The 22,537-nt window shown below is 38.5% G+C and overlaps 1 protein-coding gene and 1 pseudogene across 1 annotated transcript in view; one reads left to right on the forward strand and one right to left on the reverse strand.

The window, feature by feature from the left end:
• LOC140232735 (S1 RNA-binding domain-containing protein 1-like) overlaps positions 1-22,317 on the forward strand; it is a 36,215-nt gene extending 13,898 nt beyond the window's left edge. The window contains exons 10-18 of the mRNA XM_072312855.1: positions 12,925-13,032; positions 13,650-13,741; positions 14,145-14,227; positions 14,697-14,803; positions 15,399-15,596; positions 16,076-16,237; positions 17,316-17,401; positions 21,471-21,569; positions 22,034-22,317. Coding sequence (XP_072168956.1) covers positions 12,925-13,032; positions 13,650-13,741; positions 14,145-14,227; positions 14,697-14,803; positions 15,399-15,596; positions 16,076-16,237; positions 17,316-17,401; positions 21,471-21,569; positions 22,034-22,317 — 1,219 coding nt within the window. The remainder of the gene's footprint in view (positions 1-12,924; positions 13,033-13,649; positions 13,742-14,144; positions 14,228-14,696; positions 14,804-15,398; positions 15,597-16,075; positions 16,238-17,315; positions 17,402-21,470; positions 21,570-22,033) is intronic.
• LOC140246009 (uncharacterized) lies at positions 766-9,042 on the reverse strand (annotated as a pseudogene).
• Positions 22,318-22,537: the final 220 nt, after the last annotated feature.

Consider the following 22,537-nt stretch of genomic DNA (forward strand, 5'->3'; position numbering starts at 1 on the left):
TACAAGCTGAATCGTACTTCAAAGTCTAAAACATGGATGAAACTAAAAAGCTATCTCTTTCAGTTGCTAATTCAATGAGTCTTGTGTATTTCATGTTTCTGATCTGTGACGTTTGACCTTATAAACACACAAACTCATTACATGACACCATACCAAGTAGATATCTTCCAGGTTAAAAGTTTATATTTCAAACAGTTCACAACATATCACAACAGTGTATTTTCAGGCACATGTATATATTGATCTGGTAGCCTTTCACCTTTGTCCTCATGAACTCATAATCACATTACATCATTTACACCTTACAAAGTATACACTTGCCAGGTTTGAAATTCAAAACTGTATCTTGAATACTTGGTTATCTTGAGAAATACATATTTTCAGGCATACCACCTCCGTGACTTTTGACCTACCTATTAAAGTTATCTCACCTTTACACACAAATACCTATCAATATGATCTATCAATGCAAGAATGAATAAATTTTACCAAACGATAAAGGAGTTATCTGCACAACAATTTGCTAATGGACAGACGATACAGGCCATACCATAATACTACCTTACAGGCAAATAAAAAAAGTGGTGATGCATGTAGGCCTACTTACTAAGAATTAACGACCAGACTGTCAAAATACTTCTGTGACACGTATTTTTCTTTTCTTTCAAGAATGCTTGCTGCAATAAAACATATCATGGGTCTTTCTGGAGACCCTTTATGGGGTATCTTTATTGAAGGTATTTAACCCCCCCCCCCCCCCCCATAAAAAATACAGTACAAATAAATAAAATGATAAATTGATAAGTAAATAAATAAAATGAAATAATAAGTAAAAACATATTTTGACATACATGTACCATGGTAAGTCCTCCATCATAAATGCACACAATGCTTATTTGTTTTACAACATATACTGCAAAGTTCAAGTATCCATTCAACTCTTTTCTTGGTTCTAAAACTTGATGTTTTGATGCCTCTTTTTTTTTAGTGACATATTTTCACTTCCAATAATGTCACATTTCATGAGGATGTCTCACCCAGTTACTGGTACATAGAAAAACTTAGACAAAATTTTTAAACAGGCTAAAAATCATTGACCTCGGTGACCTTTAACTCCATCCAAATCCGACTGTCAATAGGAACTATATGTGTACCAAAAAGGTTTAGACAAAACTGAGTATGGTGGAGCCAAGTTATGACAGACGGATAGATGATAGAAACCATTTCAATCCCTCAGTCTCTCATCCTTCAGTGGGCTCGACAAAAGTGAAAAAAAAAAATTGTAAGGAGCACCCCTTCCCCTCCCAATCAATATATCCTATCTAAGCCACATTGTCCTTTTATTTATTCTAAAGGATGTAATGATGTTAAATTACAACTGAACAGCATTTTTTTTCTTTGTAGCCTTGTGTCCTAAGAACTCTAATCCACTCAACCTCTCTTCATTCATGGGCTGAACTGAATCGGGTCTGATGCTGTTGAATGACATCTTCTTTTGATGGGTAAGTGTGTTCACTGGACAGTGGAGGTGGTGATGGCTGTCTTGCATGTGGAGATGCCTCACTGTCATACTCTGAAACTTCAGTCATGAGTTCCTCAACATATGCTATAGAACAGAAAAAAAAGTGAGGAGTGGAGATATAAAACACATTAACACACATATGTTTTTCTTCACATTAAAATGTAGTACATCTTTTATCTTGAATGATAAATTTCTCCCTATTTCTGCATTTCTTTTCTTCTCTTTTCTTTTTGTAGTGGGGAAGCACTGTTATGATTACCATTACCAAGTGATAAACTGTATAATTTTTCTATGTACAAAATAGTCTTTCGACAACAAAACTAGACAGCATCCTATTTTGCTTATCAAAGCTTTAACTTACAGTAGGTGGGAGGTTCTTTGATGGCCTTTGCAGTCGCTGATCCAGGCTTGTATTTGGGCTTGCTGATGATGAAACGACGCTCTCCTTCACTGGTGGTGGCTTGTTGCCGGTCACTGTTAGCGTTGTGATGCAATGCTGCAAGGTGAAGCCTGTAACAGAAATATGATATAAGAACTTGGGGATGAAATTCAGCCATTGCACACAAGGTTATGTAAAAAAAAAAATGATGTTCAGTAGTAACCTAACATTGGAACAACCATTCAAATAAAAGGACAAAGTGGCATAGCTAGGTATATCAATGGAGGGGGAGGGGCACTTGGATTACACCTTGTGAATATAGGTATTATACTTACAACTCATTCTCATGGCCATTGTCATTGTAGGAAGGAACGTTATGTCACTAGAAGTTGTAAAGTGCATTAAAACATTGTTTTTGAACTAAGGAAAGACTTGTTTAGACACCTGAAGGCTCGAATATTTGTTGTAAAACAAAGATTGGGAAGTCAAGTCAGTACATTTCTTTCCTTCCTTTTTTTTTTGTGATGGTGGTGGGGGGGGGGATGCTGGAAGGGCAGAGGAAGGGTAAGAGCACAGATTAACTAAAATACACACAAAAATATAATTGCCTGCAAAGAATGCCATGGTAACCGTACGACTTCATCTTGGGTGCGAACTGATTGATCACACTGTGAAACGATTCCAGAGAGGAAGTTTGTTGCCCACATGACATCTTCTTGATATCTTTGAGAAGAGTTCTGCTGCAAATGATGTCATCAAACTTTTCAGCGACTTTCGTACCTGGATATCAAGAACAACAAGGAAAAGTAGAAATTATGCGGTGCATAATATATGTCCCACCTGAAGTAGCATTTTGAAGCAAAATGTACAATATAGGTCAAAAATCAAGGTCAAAGGTCAAAGAAGTTAAAGGTCAAAATTCTGTTTTGAAGCCCTCGGTGCCATCACGTAAAGCAACCAGAATCGAAATCGGGTTAGAAATGGCGAAGGAGTAGCATTTTGTAGCAAAATGTACAATATAGGTCAATGGTCAAGGTCAAAGGTCACAACTGAAATTCTTTGTAGAAGTTTCAAAGCTCCCATGTAGTGCTATCATATAAAGCAAACAGAATCAAAACTGGCTCATAACTGACAGAGAAGTAGCAAATTGAAGATTTTGATCACACACGGACGCACACACGGACGCACACACGGACACACACACGTACGGAGCCCATTTCATAGTCCCCTGCTCGAACTCGTTCGGCGGGGACAAAAAATGAATTGGGGAGGCAATTCAAAGAGAAAATGTCTGTTGGTACTACAGCCAGCAAATGAATTCTTGGGGCTCTAAAGGTATGAAATCAATTTTGGGAATTCATCAACTGTAGGTTCCTTTGAATTGCATTCACACTTCAGTGCAACAGCATCATACTAAATGTCTGATACCCCCTTTACTGTACACAACTTTCGCCCGTTTTTTAAGTGGGATTTACTTAGTAACCTAGCTTTGTAACCGCAAATGCAAAATTAATTAGTGCTACACTTTCCTTACTGGTTTCAATTCAGTTCTGTGCGGCATTAGAGGTATATGGTAAATACTGTAACTATTGTCCTAAAACTCTTGAAATGTTTATGACCACTTTTTGTTCATTAGTTTTGGAAAAAGTTACCCATACAAACACACCCACCACATACATAAATCTACAAAGCAGAACATGCAATATCCCTTCTTTTCTTTATTTGTTTTATTTCTATTCTTTTGGCCCTGCATGTGTCACTCAATTTAGACCAAGCGAACAATGAAGTAACATCTTATGCTGATGTTAGCTCGGGCCTGAAGCGGACCTGAATTCATTCAATGAAGCAGATAACTCCCAGTACACGTGGGATATTAGTACATGTATTAGCACTATGTATGCATAAGTACAGTTGCACGCAAAATTATTCAACACCCTTGCATTTTGGACATTCTGGCAAAATTAGTAACATTACAACTGCAGACATCTACTCAACCATTCAAGTTGTGAACAGATAATATTACAATTTAATACCAGAGCAAAATTCAAGATCTAATTCATAGTCCATTCAAAATTGCAACCTTCACACTAAAAGCAGGATTCAACGTGAGGGGGATGAATAGTTTTGCATGCAAATGTAGATATTTCACAATATTTACCTGGCCGTAGCCACTTCTTAGCTCTCTCTCCTTCAAGACTGCCATGCAAACATTCTGGGAAGAGGTCTGAATGGCCTTCGTGGATCCCCTGCATGTGATTAGCAAGAGAGTTCCACTTTGCCACACGGAGTTCCTCTTCGCTGTCCTGAGTAGAGGAGGCAACCCAGTAGATGTGGTTTGTGATACTCTTCTCCCACGCACACACTTCTCCACAGTACTTCTGTTTTCCCAGGGCACGCACTTTTTTTTGGACAGCTACGCATCAATACCAATAAAACAAAATAGAAAGAAAACTGTTTCAGGTTGTTTGCTCAATTTTCTTGTCCTAAACCATACAACATGTATGTTTACAACATTATGATAATTTAAGTATACTAATAATAAAGTATACTTTAACCCTAAAAAGACTGGGCTATTTTGGTAGCTCGAAAGACTGGGGGGGGGCCTAAAGGGCCCCCCCTTAAGATCTCGGCCGTGGATCGCGCGATCGCCGCGGAAATTTGCACAATGGTAATGTGCGATGTAATCTACAAGATCGTATATTTAAATTTTCCAAAATAGTCTTCTTTTATTTTATTTTGATTAATTATGCTAATTTATGCGAGAAATCAGACTTTTTTATCTAAATCAGTAAATAAAACTCCAAAAGTGCTCATTTTTGGTCTAGATATTCTTTGTAGCATTCTTAGCAAATGTACTTGAAAAAAATTCGGTATCAAAATTAATTCCTAATTTATTTTATTGTTTTATGAATTTCTTATGTATTTCTTTGTTTTTTCGACCTTTTGTTTTTGTTGTTTTTTTCAGCAAAATTTGTGGCAGACCCTTTTTGAAGCATAATACTACTAAAACAAATTGATTTTAGCCATTGAGAGTAAAAATAAGCATATTTATATGAACCATATGATAAAACTCAATTTGTATTGACTTTGTACACAAAATCGCATTTTTGAGCCATTTTTGGTCTCACGTGCATGTACAAAATGTTATGTAACTTCAGAACCGTACCCCCGGGCGTCACAAATTTGGTGTCAAAATGTGCGGGAAACTCGAAAGAAAAAAGTCACAGAGCATCGCGGCGAGAGCATTGCGTGTTGCTGAGTAATCGCGCGAAATGTCGAGGGGGGGGCCTTTTAGGCCCCCCCCCCCAGTCTTTTTAGGGTTAAAGATAAAAAGCACAATTTGAAAATAATTTTTGTCTACCAAATTTATGCATCAACAAAACTGTGGCAAGTAAAATGGACACAGTGTATCTTGTTCTTTAGAAATAAATCTCTCTTGAATTCTCTTCTAATGCTGCTTTGTGTTTGTGAAGATGTCATTCTGTCGTCCTCCCAAATCAGAATAAACTCACAACAAATCTAAAACTTCTACCAACATTCTGACTCAAATTTGTAAAAATTCTTTCAGTGCTAAGTTTATGAATTTAAACCATATACCCTTGGCTATGTGCCACACATCAAACATGTGAAGAACAGTTGGACACATCTCTCGCACATGTTTTGCGATCTGCCGATGTCGGTCTGTTATCAGTTTGGCAATTTCCATGTCATGATTGCCAAGGTATGCTTGAAATCTCTTGAACCCTTCAAGTTCCATATGGAAGCTGGACTTGACTTCATTGCTCTGATACAAAAGAAAACAAAAAGAATCATGTAGCTATGCATAGTGGAAATAATCTTAGTACAACTAAAAGAAATGGTAACAGTGATGCATGTCTACCATTGTTGGGAGTGTGCAATATCTATCAATATTGTGGGGGGAAAAATCAGATGCATTATTGAATGTTAGTAAAGTAATATTACAGAAGTATGATAATCATGTTCCTTTAAAAAATCTTTTAACCTTTTATATTTTTTTGATTTTTTATTATTATTATCATTATTATTATTGTTTGTTTGTTTTTTTGTTTGTTTGTTTGTTTGTTTGTTTGTTTTTTGTTTTGTTTTTTTTTTTTTTTTGGGGGGGGGGGGAGGATTATTTAATGTCCTGCATGGATGTCATGGATATCCTGCATGGATGTTCCATCAATGATAAGCTGTAAAAACAAATGTGTTCTCACTAGGGTTCAAAAGTAAACAAATTCAATACCTGTACTAGCTCAATGTCAATGATCTTGTTGGTGGTCACTTCCAGCCCAGTATAGACTCCAAATTTAGCCGAGTGCCCCGGGCTGTCAGCTCGTCCGTCTCCAGCAATGACTAATGGAGTTCCTCTTGCCGACAACTCATCAGCAACTTTCTGTTGCTCAATAGCCCACTTGCGCTCAATCACTGGCTGCAGTATCTCCCTCTGTATCTTGTAGAACGTTTGTTCATTTATGGCAGCCACCTTCAAGTTCTTCAGGATACGTTGCATCTTTGCCCAGCTCCCTCCAGCGAACAGAGTTGCAGCTGAAAGCAGCACATTACCTGCTGCTTGGTTTCCTAGGTAGGATTGACTCTCCCATTTCTCAGTTTTGTTACATGTCCAACACTCTGATGAGATTATCAGCATGGTCCCCATCAACCTCTTGGTGATGCTGACATTTCCGGACCTGCAATGTCGGCACAACCGGAAAAGATCCAAGAGCTGCTTTTCAAATACCAGGTACTTAGTGTCATCTTGAGGTAGAACATCTACTCCAGGCTTCATAGACACAGACACTGCAGGCCTTCTTCCACGGCTGCACAAGTAAAGATATGGAATGCACAAAATACATTACTTATGATGACAAATCACATCAATTCAAAAGAAATAAAGTGAATTCCTATCAATACAATCATGACGTTTGGAGAGCTGTTGCTCCTGTTGTACTTTTGATACATACTGATGCATAAAGGTACAACAATTATAGTGATGATTTAAAAGTAATGTGTATTATTGGTACAGATTGAAAAATCTTCCTTGATAATTCCCATCTGAAAGTATATTATGTATGAAAATTTAGGTGTAAACACACTCTCACATACACCTGTATGTGTCTGTACTTTATCAGCATATTGATTTCTTGTGACTTTTTAGTCAAATTATATCATTCCTTCATTTATTCAATCATACCATTGCTTCACAGGGTAAACCTAAAATGAACGATTCACAGGCAGTCACATGTAATGCTGCAAATAATATCATTTTCAACAATTTTTGCAGGTAAAAAAATCTGAGATACATATTGCCCTATGTTCTCAGCAAAAGATGTGTATGTGAATTCAGCCCTTAAAATATTGCACTATTTATGGCACATGAGATGAATAAGATGAAACACTTACACTTTGGAGGTTTTTTTCAGTGGTTTCTCTGGGGAACTGAGGGCATCGGATGAAGACTCATCTGAACCATGTGCAGTGAAGCCTGGTGAATCACTGTTTGACTTCTGCTCCTCTTCCTTCTCCATTTCTTCTAGTGCAACCTCTTTCTCCTCCTCCTCCTCCATTTCAACATCCTCATCTGACAACTTGCAGAGTGTCCCTTTGCTTTCAAATGTTTTCTCCTCAATGTCCTCAGTCTCGGGTGCAACATATTGTGTGCCTTTGTCGCTCATTTGAACAGAGATCTGGATACCTAAATGTACATTATGAAGAACAGTGGGATAGACGAGAATGAGAGACCTACTACTCCCCCCCCCCTTTTTTTTTCTTGTTTTCTATTTTCTTCGTTCATTTCCAGATCTGACAAAACCATCAAAATACTAAAAAAGTGACAAGTCATTCCACTTGTGGAAGTAACCTACAGCAAAGGTATTCAACTGTTATTCATGTCCATGTTCAATGACAAACGTACATGTATGCATGTTTTCTATACACATCTCATACTCAAAACAAAATGTAATCATCTCTTTGTAAATAATAATAATAATGATAAAGATAATTATAGTAATTACTGGTAATAATAAAGATACCAAGTACTACTACTAATAATAATGGGGTTTTTTAAATTCTATTTTCTGAGTATGTGCATGTGGCAAGCTCTGATTTGAACTTCCAAAGAAATAAAGACAATAACACTTTCCATAATTTTGCATGTACATCAAAGAAAAGCTACTTTTTGAAAAATTTGAATTATTTCTTCTAAAATAATCTTACGTTTTATTCTTGTTGAAACTGATGTCTGTGTAGAAGAAGACTGATACTTAGGCTGTTGGGTAGTCTGAACATCCTTAGATGTAGAAAGCTCCTAAACAGAAAGAAAGAAAGGAAATCAGAAAAAGATGTTATAAATAGGGGGTGCCAGTAAATCCTGCATGTGTGTTACGTTTATGCACCTGTCAATTGTAAGACCCACTAGGTGACCCCCAGTGATAGGCGTCATGAGTGAGTACTTGCACTAAAATTTGAGACTCAGGGTACAGTCGAGGACACCTCGGAGAGTCGCGCCAGAAATGTTTTGGTGTGTCAATGTCAGTCACTTTACTTGGTGGGTCCTAAGGTAGGTAAGTACTGTATGTTAGGCACTTATTCTGAACGTGATCGGCTGACAGTACGCAAGTTGGACAGTCAAATTCTGCACAGGTAAGTCAAAAATTGCTATGGAGGGTGCGTATATTTCATTGAATGGTGAGTCCAGAGTGAAGAGAGAGGGTGTGTAAAATAATAAACATAAATATAGTCAAATACATAACAAATAATATCATTCTTTACCTTTTTTCTGATTACTGTATGTCATTCTAGCTTTCAAAACCAAACCAAACAACCTATTTTGATCTTTTCAGAAATCAACAATAACAATTATAGTGAGGTCATTATGTAGCACATGACACAAAATCAAATCTTACTTTACCTGTGGGTATGATGAGGAAAATTCTTCCATACTGGGCTCAGCCTCATATGAACCGCAGCTGCTGCATCCTGGTGTATCTCGTGGGTCAGTTTCAGGCCCCTGCAAAGCTTGACCAGCCAAGGCAGGCATCTCTTGGGAGGGTTGTGATGCAAGCACACTAAGAAGTAAGGGGCTCAACCTGGACTCCTCCCCTTCTGAGGGCTGGGACTCTTGAACACTTTCAGCCATAGGGCTCCCTTGGGACTTCTGCACTGGTTCATCAGACAGAAGTTCATCCAACACCTTGGGGAAGAAAGAACAACTTTTTTTTTTTCATTGTGCTCTATCTGAAATGCCATTGTAGAAATTCTTCAGTGGCTGTATCCAACTCCTTGTAACTCATATACACCATACAACCACAAGCTTCAAATGATATATCAAAAGCTTATCATCTTAAGAATTAGAATCTAAAATCATAAGAATTCTTTGACAATGTCTAATGAAATAAGTATAGACCCTATCAAAAAACTTAATTAAAACCCCCTTAGGAAAAAACAAAATTTGTTTTTCAATCAATGTCTGGAACAAAGACTTATGTGCCCCATTCACTTAAATGTAAAGTACAAATGGTACCTGGTACATCAGATTATGTGTGCATCTATGTATACACTTCCTTCCATTTTTTGGCCACAAATTATCAAATTACAGAATAATGATTTATGAAATGTTGTTAGTATACACCCATCAAACTTGAAGAATTTATAGTATTGTACATACTCAAAATCATTCCAATTTCTTCCTGTTCATTAAGTAGGGAATTTCTGATCACTTTGTTTGTTTTTTTCAGCTGATCTCTGCCAATGTCAGTCATATCGATTATTGGTCAGATTGAGGACGGTATACCAATAAAACAGCCATCATTCTGAACAAAAATTTTTAAAAATTATTTATTCAGCCTATTCAGGCCTTGCGCAAAATCATAATTTATCTTTTTTCCATTGTTATCAGTCATACGTTAAAGGGAAGGTAAACTCAAAGAGCAACGTGGATTGAGTGAAAGCAGCAACATTAGTAGAACACATCAGTGAAAGTTTGAGAAAAATCGGACAATCGATGCAAAAGTTATGAATTTTTAAAGTTTTGGTGTTGGAACCGCTGGATGAGGAGACTACTAGAGGATATGACGTATAAGTGGACAACAATACAAAGAAAATATAAAGGATATTCAACAAAAATTCACTTTTCTAGAATTAAGAAAGAGCAGTGGACCAACCGCTTTCAGAAAGCAGGGGGAATAATTGCTACCCTTAACATATGTCAATACGAAGTTGATGGAATTTGTAATTTTCATGAAAAATGGATTTTTGTAGTATTTTCTTTATATTTTCTTGATATTGTAGTCCACTCATACGTCATAACCTCTAGTAGTCTCCTCATCCAGCGGTTCCAACACCAAAACTTTAAAAATTCATAACTTTTGCATCGATTGTCCGATTTTCTTCAAACTTTCACTGATGTGTTCTACTAATGTCGCTGCTTTCACTCAATCCACATTGTTCTTGGGGTTTATCTTCCCTTTAATACATGTATGAAAGTCTTCATATCACCGATCGGTAGCTATCCGCTGATAAGCCTTTTTTTCCATTGCAAAACATCCCTAGTAATAGTATTAGTAATATTCATGGTCTCGGCATCAGCAGAGAGGATTGTCATCTGTTAGTCAGGAGGACTCAACAAATGGTGTCCATCCCCCCCCCCCCCCCCATTAACAATGGCTACAACAGTTACATGTAATCCTCGGTGCTTACTGGCACCCACAGTAATATTAAAATTACTACTATTACAGTACAGCTAGCTATGCAGCTGCAGCTTGATTTGGCATTCCACTTCCAGCAAGAGAGGCATATATCACATAAGCTGCAGGGAAGTTTTAACTAAGTCTGCTAATAAGTTCCAGTTCATGTTCATGTTCATTCAGCTTTAAAATTTACTGCTTGCACTGTCATTAACATCATAATACCGCTGCTAAGTAAGAGTAACACATGTTAGACCTCACATCACCTTTTGTAGTGTAGGGGCCTAACGTGGTTAGGCCTTGTAAGTTGTATTAAAGTTGTAAATCTAACCCTTGGCCTTTATATAGGCCTACTTTAATAGATTTAGAAGTCTTAGAAAAGCCTAGGCCTAGGTCCTAGGACGCTCAGTCAGTGAGCAGGCCGAGTCGCAGTAAGTAAAGCATTTCTTTATTTAAGACTGAGTCCGAGTTTGCAAATTTATGACAAAGCCAAACCCAAACTCCACAGCAAGCATTACATTGTAATTGTGGATAGCAGGCCCTGAGCTGAGCCCGAGGCTCAGTTAGGCTGAGGCTGAACGCGAGCGAAAGCAGGAGCTCTGCGCGCGGGGCCGGCCGGCCGTCCCTCGCCTGCATGCATCCATATCCCGAGTCCAGTCTCCACATACTCCAGTAGTCATACGGTGATAGCCGCACCGGGGTCGTGTGGTTCGGCGGCTATCCAAACCGCTGAAGTTTGTGGCAAAGCTCACATAACTAACTAAATAAAGAGTCATTTGCACAAATAAATAGTTGAGCTCATAGAGAATATACATATTACAATCGGGGCGGAGGAATCAGTTGGTGAAATATTATCCAATAATTGGGTTCCCAAGAGCTAGCGTACACGACTCACGAGTCTGCAGCCAGGGCGCTGCCCGCGGGGTTAACGGTAAGGAGAGATCATAATAGGCCTATAAACACACTGCATCTGCAAGGTCTGGCCTGGCTAACTTACCCTCATTCGTTCTCGCTTTACAGCTGCTCTCCTGGGTGTTTTTTCTTCAGATGAGCTAGGTCCAGCTCCAAGTTGGATGTTTGGTACCGCTGATGACTTCAGCATTCGCTTTTTTTTAATTCCAAACTTGGAATGCATCCCACTCTCGACGAAATCGTCTTCTTTGAAATGGGCACTGCAAAGCACACTGCTCTCCGATGGCCCACTCCACTTTGCTCTAGTCAATTTTACTTTTGCAGTCCACATTCGGCGAACGTTTTCGTCCTTTGGAAATTGATGCAAACTAACACCGTCTTTTGTGATGTTGCTGCATCCTGCAACAACACATCGCTGTGGCATTTTTGCTAAATATCCGACAACAACTCGAGAAACAGAAAGTGTCAACACTCGAAACATACAGTAGGAAAGTACGCGATGACCGACTAGACTGGCAGGGGTCGAGTGTCGTGTCTTCTGGTTGTGAGGTCACAGGTCACATGATCGAGTGAACCCGATATCGCCGATTTTTAGGGGCGGGGCGTAGCATGGGGTAAAGTGTCAGAATATGAAAAATGGAAAATTCATCTAAAAAATATGGATACTATAATTAACCGACTTTACCCATTTTTGGTATCTATATGACCCATATTTTTATAGGAAAGGCCATTGTTAGATTAAAATAGTATACCTTTAAGTTGAAGTATTGAAAACAGGCTTCGGACAACGTTTGGTTCTGCCAATAGTCCCTTTCTGTTCGAATTGATGACTGAATATGTGACTCGGTCAAGAGGACCTTGGGAGAGCTACATGCACTGAATACTACGGCCAGCGCATGCGCGCACAAACATCTTATCCGTTCATGGATTTGAAATTTGTGCGCATGTGATGTGTTCGCATGCATATATGTATATATGCATATATATGTATGTGCATGTCAGACCAAAAATTGCTCAAAAACGTGAATTCGTGTACAATTTCAATGCAAACTGTGTTTACAAGCAAAATTTCATGAAGGCATGATTATTTTGGGGTTTTATTGATAAAAATCAATTAGTAACATATTTTCCTGCTCGGAACAATGTCGCGGACAAATTTTGTCGAAAAAACAATGAAAAACATAAAGTAAAAAAAACAGAAATACATAAGAAATTAAAAAGCAATAAAATACTTAAGAAATTTTTTCTGATTCCACAATTTTTTTTCTCTAACATTTGCTAAGGACACTAAAAAGAATATTTACACAGAAAATGTGCCTGTTTTGAGCTTTATTGAGTGATTTATACCAAATTGTCTGATTTCATGCATCATTGATTGTGTGTATCAGTAATCTTCTGTTGCCCTTTGTTTCTCCTGTAATCAGATGTAACACGGTTGCCATTGGCAACGGGACAGCATCTCGAGAGACAGAAGTGTTCATCTCAAACCTCATACTGAGCCAAGCTCTCAGACACAATAACATCATGTACTGGTGAGAATACTTTGCTTTTTTAATGAAATGAGCTTCCCTCCCTTTGCCTACACAAAGTCTGGATATTTCAGAGCTAATTTCTGGTCATCATGGTGACTTAACAATTCTTGCACAATTAAACCAAATTACAGTCTTTGAAGTGTCTAGTTTTCCTGGAGTCCGTTTGTATTAGAAATATCACCAGCCTGTCTTTAACTCTTTGAGGACAATTCCTGAGTATACTTGGGCAAGTGTCTATGGGAGATGCGTGTTGTAGCAAAATTAGCCCATCCTCACTGGTTTAAGAACACCCGAGGAAGTTCATATCCATTGCTTTGATAACATGTTTGCGTTCATTAGAAAATTACACTGAGTGACAATTTACCATAAAATGTAATATAGTGATGTTCAGTTATGGAAAGTTTCCTTGAGAGCATTGAATATAGTTTCTGAACCAAATGTAAGTTTTCTTAATCAGTATATTTGCCATTCATATATCACATGCTGCAACACTTATATCTCTGCTGAAAGCCTTTCAATCTGAACTGTTAGAATGGATAATGTGTGCACCCTTGATGTGTTTTGTAGTGTTTGGGATAATGTCTGTTTTTTCTGTCTTTTCCCAATTTCTCTCCTAGCATTGTCAATGAAGATGGGTCTTCAATCTACAGTGTATCAGCTGAAGCAGAAAAAGAGATGCCCCACCTTGATCCAAATGTCCGAAGTGCTGGTTAGCGTTGGTTGCAAGCCTCTTACAATTTTCTTGTAACATTACTCTGTTTTACTACATCATTTTGAATTTGCTTGTGAAATTTTCATAAATGGATCCTTGAAATATCTTCTCAAGTGATCGTATGTTACCAAATCCTTTGAATAACTTTATTGTAATTACACATCACTCAGTCTGTGATATTTGTGTGCTCCATTATTGTACATTAATTCAACTTTGCAGTGTGCTTACTAATTAATGTACATTATGTGATTTGTGAGATTCATTGTTCGCGTATTTGTACTTAAGCAAACCTGTAAATTTCCCCGTCACACATCAAGGCTACATATAACCACTGATAGATCTTTATAATGTTGTAGTATGATTTTACTAGACACAACTGAGTATAATCTTTCCTGTGCAGTGTCAATAGCCAGGAGACTACAAGACCCTCTGGCTGAGTTGGTGAAGATTGAACCCAAGCACATTGGAGTTGGGATGTACCAGGTAACAAGCTAGCTCATAACTTGATCTCATTTGATCATCAAAATGTGACAATAACACACACACATACCCAAATCCAGTGAAAAAGATCACCAAGTTATGGAAGTCCATCAGGTAGTCTCATCACTTCTGTTTGATAAACAAATGTAATTGCATTATGTCCTGTACGTGCATATCTTTGGGCAAAATTGAATGACCATGTGTTTGTAAAGATCAAAGTTTAGGAAGACCAGAAAAAGAATTAATCTATGGATTTGTTTCAGTCATGATTTGCTTGGTGGGAGCATTGCTTTCAAAGGCAGATACAAAAACTGTTCAGTGCAGGCATCTGTAATGTATGCAGTAACCCAAATGAACTACTACACGTCAGAGATGCTGCACTGTGTACACATGTGCGATTACTGACTGAGAGCTTTGTTTCCAGGCTGGTGCCTATTGAGAAACTTTTCTTTCCTGCCATGTTTTCCTGCAGCATGATGTACCAGAGAAACAGCTGAAGGAGGCTCTGGATGATGTGGTGGAGTTATGTGTCAGCTTTGTTGGGGTAGACATTAACGTGTGCTCAGAAAGTCTCCTCAGGTGAGTGATTGGTCCTCTAGGTACAAAAGCCCTGTGAGCTATTCGTGTTGATGTGAGTATACTGAGCAGGCTGACCATAGAGGGCGATATTGATGATCATCCTGTCATTCACAACATATTAGTCTCTGCCATATGTGTTGGAGAATATGCTTTCTATATCTCTCTTTTTAATCTCACTTGGTAGTGAAGTAACACTCCCACTAAAGAATAATGACATTAAGCTTATTTGCACTCCTTATTTTTGGTTCTAAAGTCACATCCTCTAGTTAGTTTGCTTTCTGAAAAGTATTGCGCAGAGAAGTACCAAACAAGTGCCACATATTACTTAGTACTGTATACTGCAGGGTTCTAGCTTGTGTTCATATGTTCAGGGACACTATATAGTAACGGACAAGACTTTGCCATTGTGACAGATAGAAGATCGTGGTATCTCCGAGGTGCTGTCTCGGAGCTGTGTCAGTGATGCTCTTATAAACTATAAATGCAACGCAAAGGTCCAACACTTCTGATTTGCTGGAGAGGCACATGTGGTGCCTAGGTATGAAGGACCCCGTCTAGTGGTAGTAAGATGATTGATTGGTCTATTTCTCTGCAGACGTGTTGCTGGAATCAGTGTTGCGATGGCGAAAAAGATAATTGCTCACAGGAAGAAGATTGGACTGTTCACGAATCGACAGCAGCTACTGGAGATCAAGGGGCTGGGACCCAAGACCTTCAAGCAGTGTGCAGGATTCATCAGAATCCTTCAGTCTGCTCCTGGAGAGGGGCCCTCACAAGATTTAGCCACAGACAGGTTAGTCTTCACTGAGATTGCATCAGGTTTCCTGTTTGCATGTCACTTGCTTCCTTTGTGGTAAAGAATGCAGACATGTTCATTTCAAAATGGCGCACTGTTTTAACTACTTTGTACAGACCAGTGACAGAGGCATAACTAGGTATTCATAAGATGCAATGTTCCCCAAGATGACCTAAACTGTAGCTATATGTCCTTAAAAGCTTGCTTAGGTGGGACAAATATGTTTGCAGTATACTTCTAAGCCTACAACATGCTAATGTGTATTATTCATTCATATGAATTTCTTTCTCGTTGTAGATGTTTTTGTTGTTATCATTTCTCAGATATGTCATTTTTCATTCCATTGATTTTGTGTCTGTTTTTAGAATTAATATGATTTTACTGTGAAAATTGATATTCACAACACCTCACATGATGAGTGGATGTCTTTAGTCTTCATCATCACGTTGTCCCCAACCTCCTCCTAATGTATGCAGTCAGGATGAAGTGGAAGACATCAAACCCTCCAAGAGAAAGAGAAACATGAAGTCAGCATCTCGACCAGCCAAGAGGAAGAAGACATCACCAGAATCATCAGACGATGCAGATTTACTAGACTCCACATGGATACACCCCGAGTCCTATAAAAGGGCAGGAGAGTAAGTTCCCTTCTTTGATTTTTATTGCCCTTCGTCAATTGTAGGAACATACTTAGTACAATGTGGACTTAGATTACCTTGAGTTGATCTTTGTGGTAACAACTGTTTTGTAAGATGACAGATGTTGTTGCAGATGATTCCAGCATATCAGAATATGTGTTGTTTAAGTGGTATACTTGATAGTTCCCCTTCCTCTAATGTCATGTGTGTAGATAGATTGATTCTGTGACAGTGGTGCACAGAATTTGCATCTTATTAGTCTATGTGTATTTTGATGTTCTATCTAAACCCCCAAGATGTTTTGTGTCATGAAAGAGTATTATTTTAAGGATTGTAGATGAAAATGTTGTTGTTGTTGTTTTCCATTCCAGATTTTGATTGCCTGAAAAACCAGTAATTGCATAGTACAAATAGTGTGTCTGGGACTCCACACACTAAATTTTAGACAGTCCAGAGCCCTATTTCATAAAAGATGTTTGGATAACAACTCCTTGCTGAAATTGCAACTTCCAATAGCAACAGCCTGATTCTCATCATTACAGTGAGAATTGCCATTCCAGCAAGAGTTGCTATTGCAGGGCTCGACACTAACGGTGGCCCGGTGGCCCGGGGCCACCAAAAATGAAAGTCGGGCCACCAAATTTCATAAAAGGGCAAATTTGGTGGCCCGCCTCGGGCCACCAAAATTTTTTGAAAAGTATGTCAATAAATTCGTAACTTTTTGCGCCGGAAATTAGCAGTTAATTTGTTTAAAGGATGGATGAAAAGGACTGAATGAGTGCCCAAGAGTGAGTGTTGCAAGTTTGTTGAAGTTTATTTATGAGTAGATATATAATTCTTACTATCATAAAACTTAAATATTTGACTCATTTAAAAAAAAAAAAGGACTTTTAATGTTTTTTATTGTTTCTTTTTTCGGGACACCAAATTTCTCTCTCGGGCCACCAAAAATTTGAAATTTACGATTTTGGTGGCCCCATCGGGCCACCAAACAAAAAAGTTAGTGTCGAGCCATGGCTATTGTATCAACTTTTTATGAAATAAGGCCCTGGTCATGGTTTGGCTGTTCTTTTCACAGCCTGATGGAACTGGCATCAGCCTCAAGGAAAGAGATAGGGACAGGAACCATGAAGGAGAAACTTGACAACATGATACAGTCACATGGTAAGCATGTTACAGTCACATGGTAAGCATGAAGTCGCATGGTAAGCATGATACAGTCACATGGTAAGGACAATGCAGTCACATCCTAAGCATGGTACAGTCACATCGTAAGCATGATACGGTCACAAAGCACAGCATGGACATCTCTTTGGGTGGGCTCTCATCTCTAGATGGATGATACATAGGTACAGTAAGGGTACCGGTTTTCGACACTTTAGCACATTTCCTTGTTTACCATCAATACTGTACCGTTTTACCTCGGAATTTCGATATGAAGTTGAGCTACAAAGGCCAATAATAATATGCCTTAAACGAATTCCCATTTGAATGCACTCGCGTTCAATTTTTAAGCGATTTCCGTCACGCCGTCGCTGGCATCAGATTTCGACACCCAGCATCATTTTTTGACACAATCACAGCGCGCATCACACAGAAATCACATGGCGCGTACAGTACGCGTACACTGCATTGTGGACGCAAACTAGCAATCGTACCGGCGCAAGAACTTGTTGTTTCCTCTATAACGTGTCTTGATGGGAATGTCGAAATCTGGTGCCGCATTCTCAAAGCCAACTCTTTCTACAAGTTTGCTCATTTATCACGAATTCAGCCATGAAATTACTAAAGACGATTATGAAATCAAACATCAGGATTTGGCAAACAAACTGATACTAAAGTAGGATAACCGGCATGGGTGAATTTCATTTTACGGCGATGTATACAAAATGCGTCATATTGTTTTGAACCCCTAAACATGGCTGACATCAACATTTCTGCTGACACTGTGTTGCTTTTCTCCTAAATATTCTACCGTGGATAATGATGACAAGTGACAAACGGTGTTTATGTAAGACTAGAAATGTGATTGATAACTTGGTTGATTGTTGAAGTCAGACGTTTGTACTGAGTATAAAATTTAATAAGAAATATCTGCTGGGTGTCGAAATATGGGTCCTGTCGAAAACTGGTGCACTAACGGTAGTTTTTTTTTTCCTTCAGATAAGATATGAAATTGTGTTTTTGAGTAAACTATTTTGTCTGAAACTTTATTTATCTTGCTTAGTGTGAGGAGTTTGGTCATACTTTAACCAAAATGTGATTTTTTTTTTTTTGCCCTCAAAATGTGTTTTTATGCCTCCGCCACGAAGTGGTGCCGGAGGCATTATTATTTATATACATCAGTACAATTTTTTATCTGAAGAGATTGGCAGTCCTGATGCTATCTAACCAGGACAGTTTCTGCAGGCTAACTGAAGACAGGCAATAATAACGGTGTCATCTTATTAACCCACGTTAGCCCGTAGTGAGAGTACATCGTGCATTGTTCTTCTGTCCCTCCCTGCCATTATTATTTACTGAGGGTTGCCAGGTAACCATAAAAACATTTTGGTCATGAATAACAGGAGATGCAGCATCTTGCTGAAGGATGCATTCGGGGGGGGGGGGGGGGGGGGGGGATCGGCAAGGGCAAGGGGATCTTTTTTCATGAGTTAATAAAGATGTTTCTTACCCCAATTTTCCTGTGTTGTAGTTACTAGTATTATGGAAATTTCTCATTGGCATTAGTTTAGGCTTTCTTGTTCTTCCGGGTTCTTTTTTATGCCTCCGCCACGAAGTGGTGCCGGAGGCATTATGTTTTCGGGTTGTCCGTCCGTCCGTCCGTCCGTCCTTCCGTCCGTCCTTCCGTCCGTCCGTAATGAATTTTGTGGACAAGGTAACTATCAAAACCTGTTGAGGTATCCTAATGAAACTTGGCATGTATGTGTATTAGGGGGTGAAGTTGTGCCTATCAACTTTTGGGTGCACATGCTCAAGGTCAAAGGTCAAAAGGTCAAGGTCAAATACATAAAATTTCACTATTTCCACCATATCTATTGAATGCCTGAAGATATTTTCTTGAAACTTAGTGTATACATGTTTTACCCAATTAAGATTCTCTGGTGAAAGTTTGGGTCATGAGGTCTAAGGTCAAAGGTCAAAAGGTCAGGGTCAAATACATAAAATTTCACTATTTCCACCATATCTATTGAATGCCTGAAGAGATTTTCTTGAAACTTAGTGTATACATGTATTACCCGATTAAGATTCTCTGGTGAAAGTTTGGGTCATGAGGTCAAAGGTCAAAAGGTCAAGTAAAAATATTAAAACTTCTTTTTTTTTTCTCCGTACCTTGGAAAATTGTTCAAGGTATCTTCATAGAACATAGTATATACATGTACTGACTGGAAGTGATTATCTAGAGAATGTAGGGTTCATGGGGTCAAAGGTCAGGGGTCAAAGGTCAAGTGCAAGACTTCAAAATTTTACTATTACCCTCATATTTATGCAATGCCAGCAGGGTTATTTTTTTACACTTGGTGTATGCGTGTGTAACCTAATAGAAATTCTCCGGAAAGTTTTTTTTTTTCTCTTTTTACCTCAAAGGTCAAAGGGTCAAAGATCAAGTGAAAGTGCTGAACTAACTTTTTCCTCCATATCTCGGAAGTGGCTCAAGTTACCTTGAAACTTAGTACATATTATGCATGTTCTACCTGAAAGTACAGTAAACCTCGGATAAGTCGACGTCGAGTGAGTCGAAAATCACTTATCTCGAAGCAAAAGAAAAAGTCCCGATTTTCCCCTATGTATTTTCCCTAAGAAATATTTGGATAAGCCGAAGTACGAGAGTCGAATTTCGGCTGTGTCGAAGTAAAACATTCAGTCCCTTTTGTACAAAATACACGTAGTATACATCACTTGAGCCGAAGAAGATTTGTCTGGCATTCTCATGACATTTAGAGGAGAACAAAAAAATCGGCATGTCGCAGAACCCCTGACCTGCTGCAGGTAAGCATGCACACTCACCGTACCGCTGCCTCCGCCGCACGCATGTCGAATACATACACATGTATAGTATGCACACAGCACATCGATCCATTTATCCATACACACAACACATCCATACTTTATCCATGTCAAGCCAGAACTCCTTGGTCATCAACCAATCGCTGCTTTAATATTTTAGTGACAGGCCAAGTGGGCGGAGCTTGTTTGTGCGTGCCCGGCTGGCTGTATAGTTTTGTTCAATGGAGGTGGGATGGGCCTGGGAGAGTGTTTGTCTCAAGGGTAGGTTGACAGAGATGGCTACCTATATTGCACAATAGACATAACACATGCACATTGCCACATTAGCGCAGACATTCTCAAAACTACGTTTAACTACTAGTATTGATACAAATTCCATGTTCAATTAAGAACAAAATAAGAACATTATCTTCAAGAACAGACAAATTTGAATGCAAACACACACACGCACGCACACACACACACACACATGCATGCAAATGTACTATAATACTATGTACATAACTGTGAGTCGAAAAAAAAATAGACTCTCGCGAGAGTCGAAGTTCACTTAAGTCGACGCATTTTTGTCAGTCCCGAGAGCTTCGACTCATGCGAGGTTTACTGTAATTATGTTATGAATTTTAGGGTCAAGGGACAGATGAAAATGGTAACAATTTACTATTCAATTCAGAAATTGCACTTTTTCTCCACACCTGTACCTTGAAAATCACTCAATGCCTAAATGTATGAATGGGTCAAAGTCAAGTTAAAATCCTTAAATCCCTAGATACATGCTCTCCTATTCATCCAATTAAACCTACGTCAAGGAAAGTGAACATTCAACACATTTGTGACAAACTTGTCATTCCAATATTTTGCCAATTTTGTGAAAATGTAATCACACAGTGTCCACATGTACTATCTAGACCTATTGGGAAAATCATGCATTATGGCGGAGGCATACCAGTCGCCAAAGCGACATTTCTAGTTTTTTTTTTTGGTCTGCTTGTATAACCTGTCATCGAGTGTGAGAGAAAGTAATTGATTTTAAAAGAATGCTTACGCATACGATGATAATCTTAAAAACGTGGGAAAGGTAAGACAGCTGTTCTCAGCTGTCAAATGTTGTCTCTACCTCTTGATATAAGTTTTATTTGTCCTGTATCTGTTGAGTCATGTATTCATCTCTTTGTCATTTCTATCTTCTGTTCACTATTTTCCCTGCTGTGTGCTGCCATATTAGGCAAGTCTTCGCTAGCAAGAATGATTGGCATTGGAGAGCCGACTTTGCAGCTCATCATAGATGGTTTGAGCCAACCTGCCAACAAAGATATCAGAGCAGGTAACTATAAGATCAAAACTCTCTGCCATTTTTATGTTTGTTATTCTTTGTTATGTCTTTTTAAACATTCCTGAGATAACTTATGTATGTCACAAAGTGGGACCAAATTATGATTCATATGATTAAACCTTGATTTGACTTGATTGTTATATAGTGAAGGTTTTACATTTTACCTGATACTTCTGAAAGTAATTCATTTTTCAATATTCTTTGTGAATTTGTAAAGTTTTTGTGGATCCACAGCTTTCTTTTAATGTGCCACATAGAGTTAAAACTTTGTGGAGCCAAATGCTGTGTACACTTGTAGTTCTGCTTTCGTGTGTGGACTAAAAAAACAAACAAGAATTTCACCAACTACATACATGTGTGGTTTTTTTATTACCTTTAAAAGAACTGTTGAAGTCAGTATTCTAAAAAAAAAAAAAAATGCACCAACCAACTCCTTCTCATTCTCTTGGTACCAGAGTATGCAAAGCCTGTCTTCAAGAGGAGTGTGATGTCCATTGATGACATCAAGCCCGGAGTTGTGGTCACTGGGGTGGTCAAGAATGCGGTCCCTTTTGGTGTGTTTGTGGACATTGGTGTGGGCACTAACGGGTTGTGCCATAAAACAAAGATGAGTCATACTGTCCTCAATGGCCACACACTCGGGCCTGGAGACAAAGTGGATGTTGTTGTCCTTAGTAAGACTGATACTAGTGGAGGCAAGGTTAACATCAGTCTCAGACTTGTAAGTATCAAATTATGATACACTGTCCCTTTGGTAAGATTAAAGGGTATGTATTGTTCTTTGATGTGTATGTGGAGGATTTGAACTATATTGACAGATATATATATATATATATTCTAGTGTGTTCAAAAGTATAACCTCCAAAACTTACTTTGTGAAAATGATAGGTTGTGACAACACAAAGGAAAATATACACATAAGGATATTGATTAAATAATGAATTATGTTCTTTTATTAC

The sequence above is a fragment of the Diadema setosum genome, chromosome 1 (assembly GCF_964275005.1).
Source record: "Diadema setosum chromosome 1, eeDiaSeto1, whole genome shotgun sequence".
Lineage (NCBI taxonomy): Eukaryota > Metazoa > Echinodermata > Echinoidea > Diadematoida > Diadematidae > Diadema > Diadema setosum.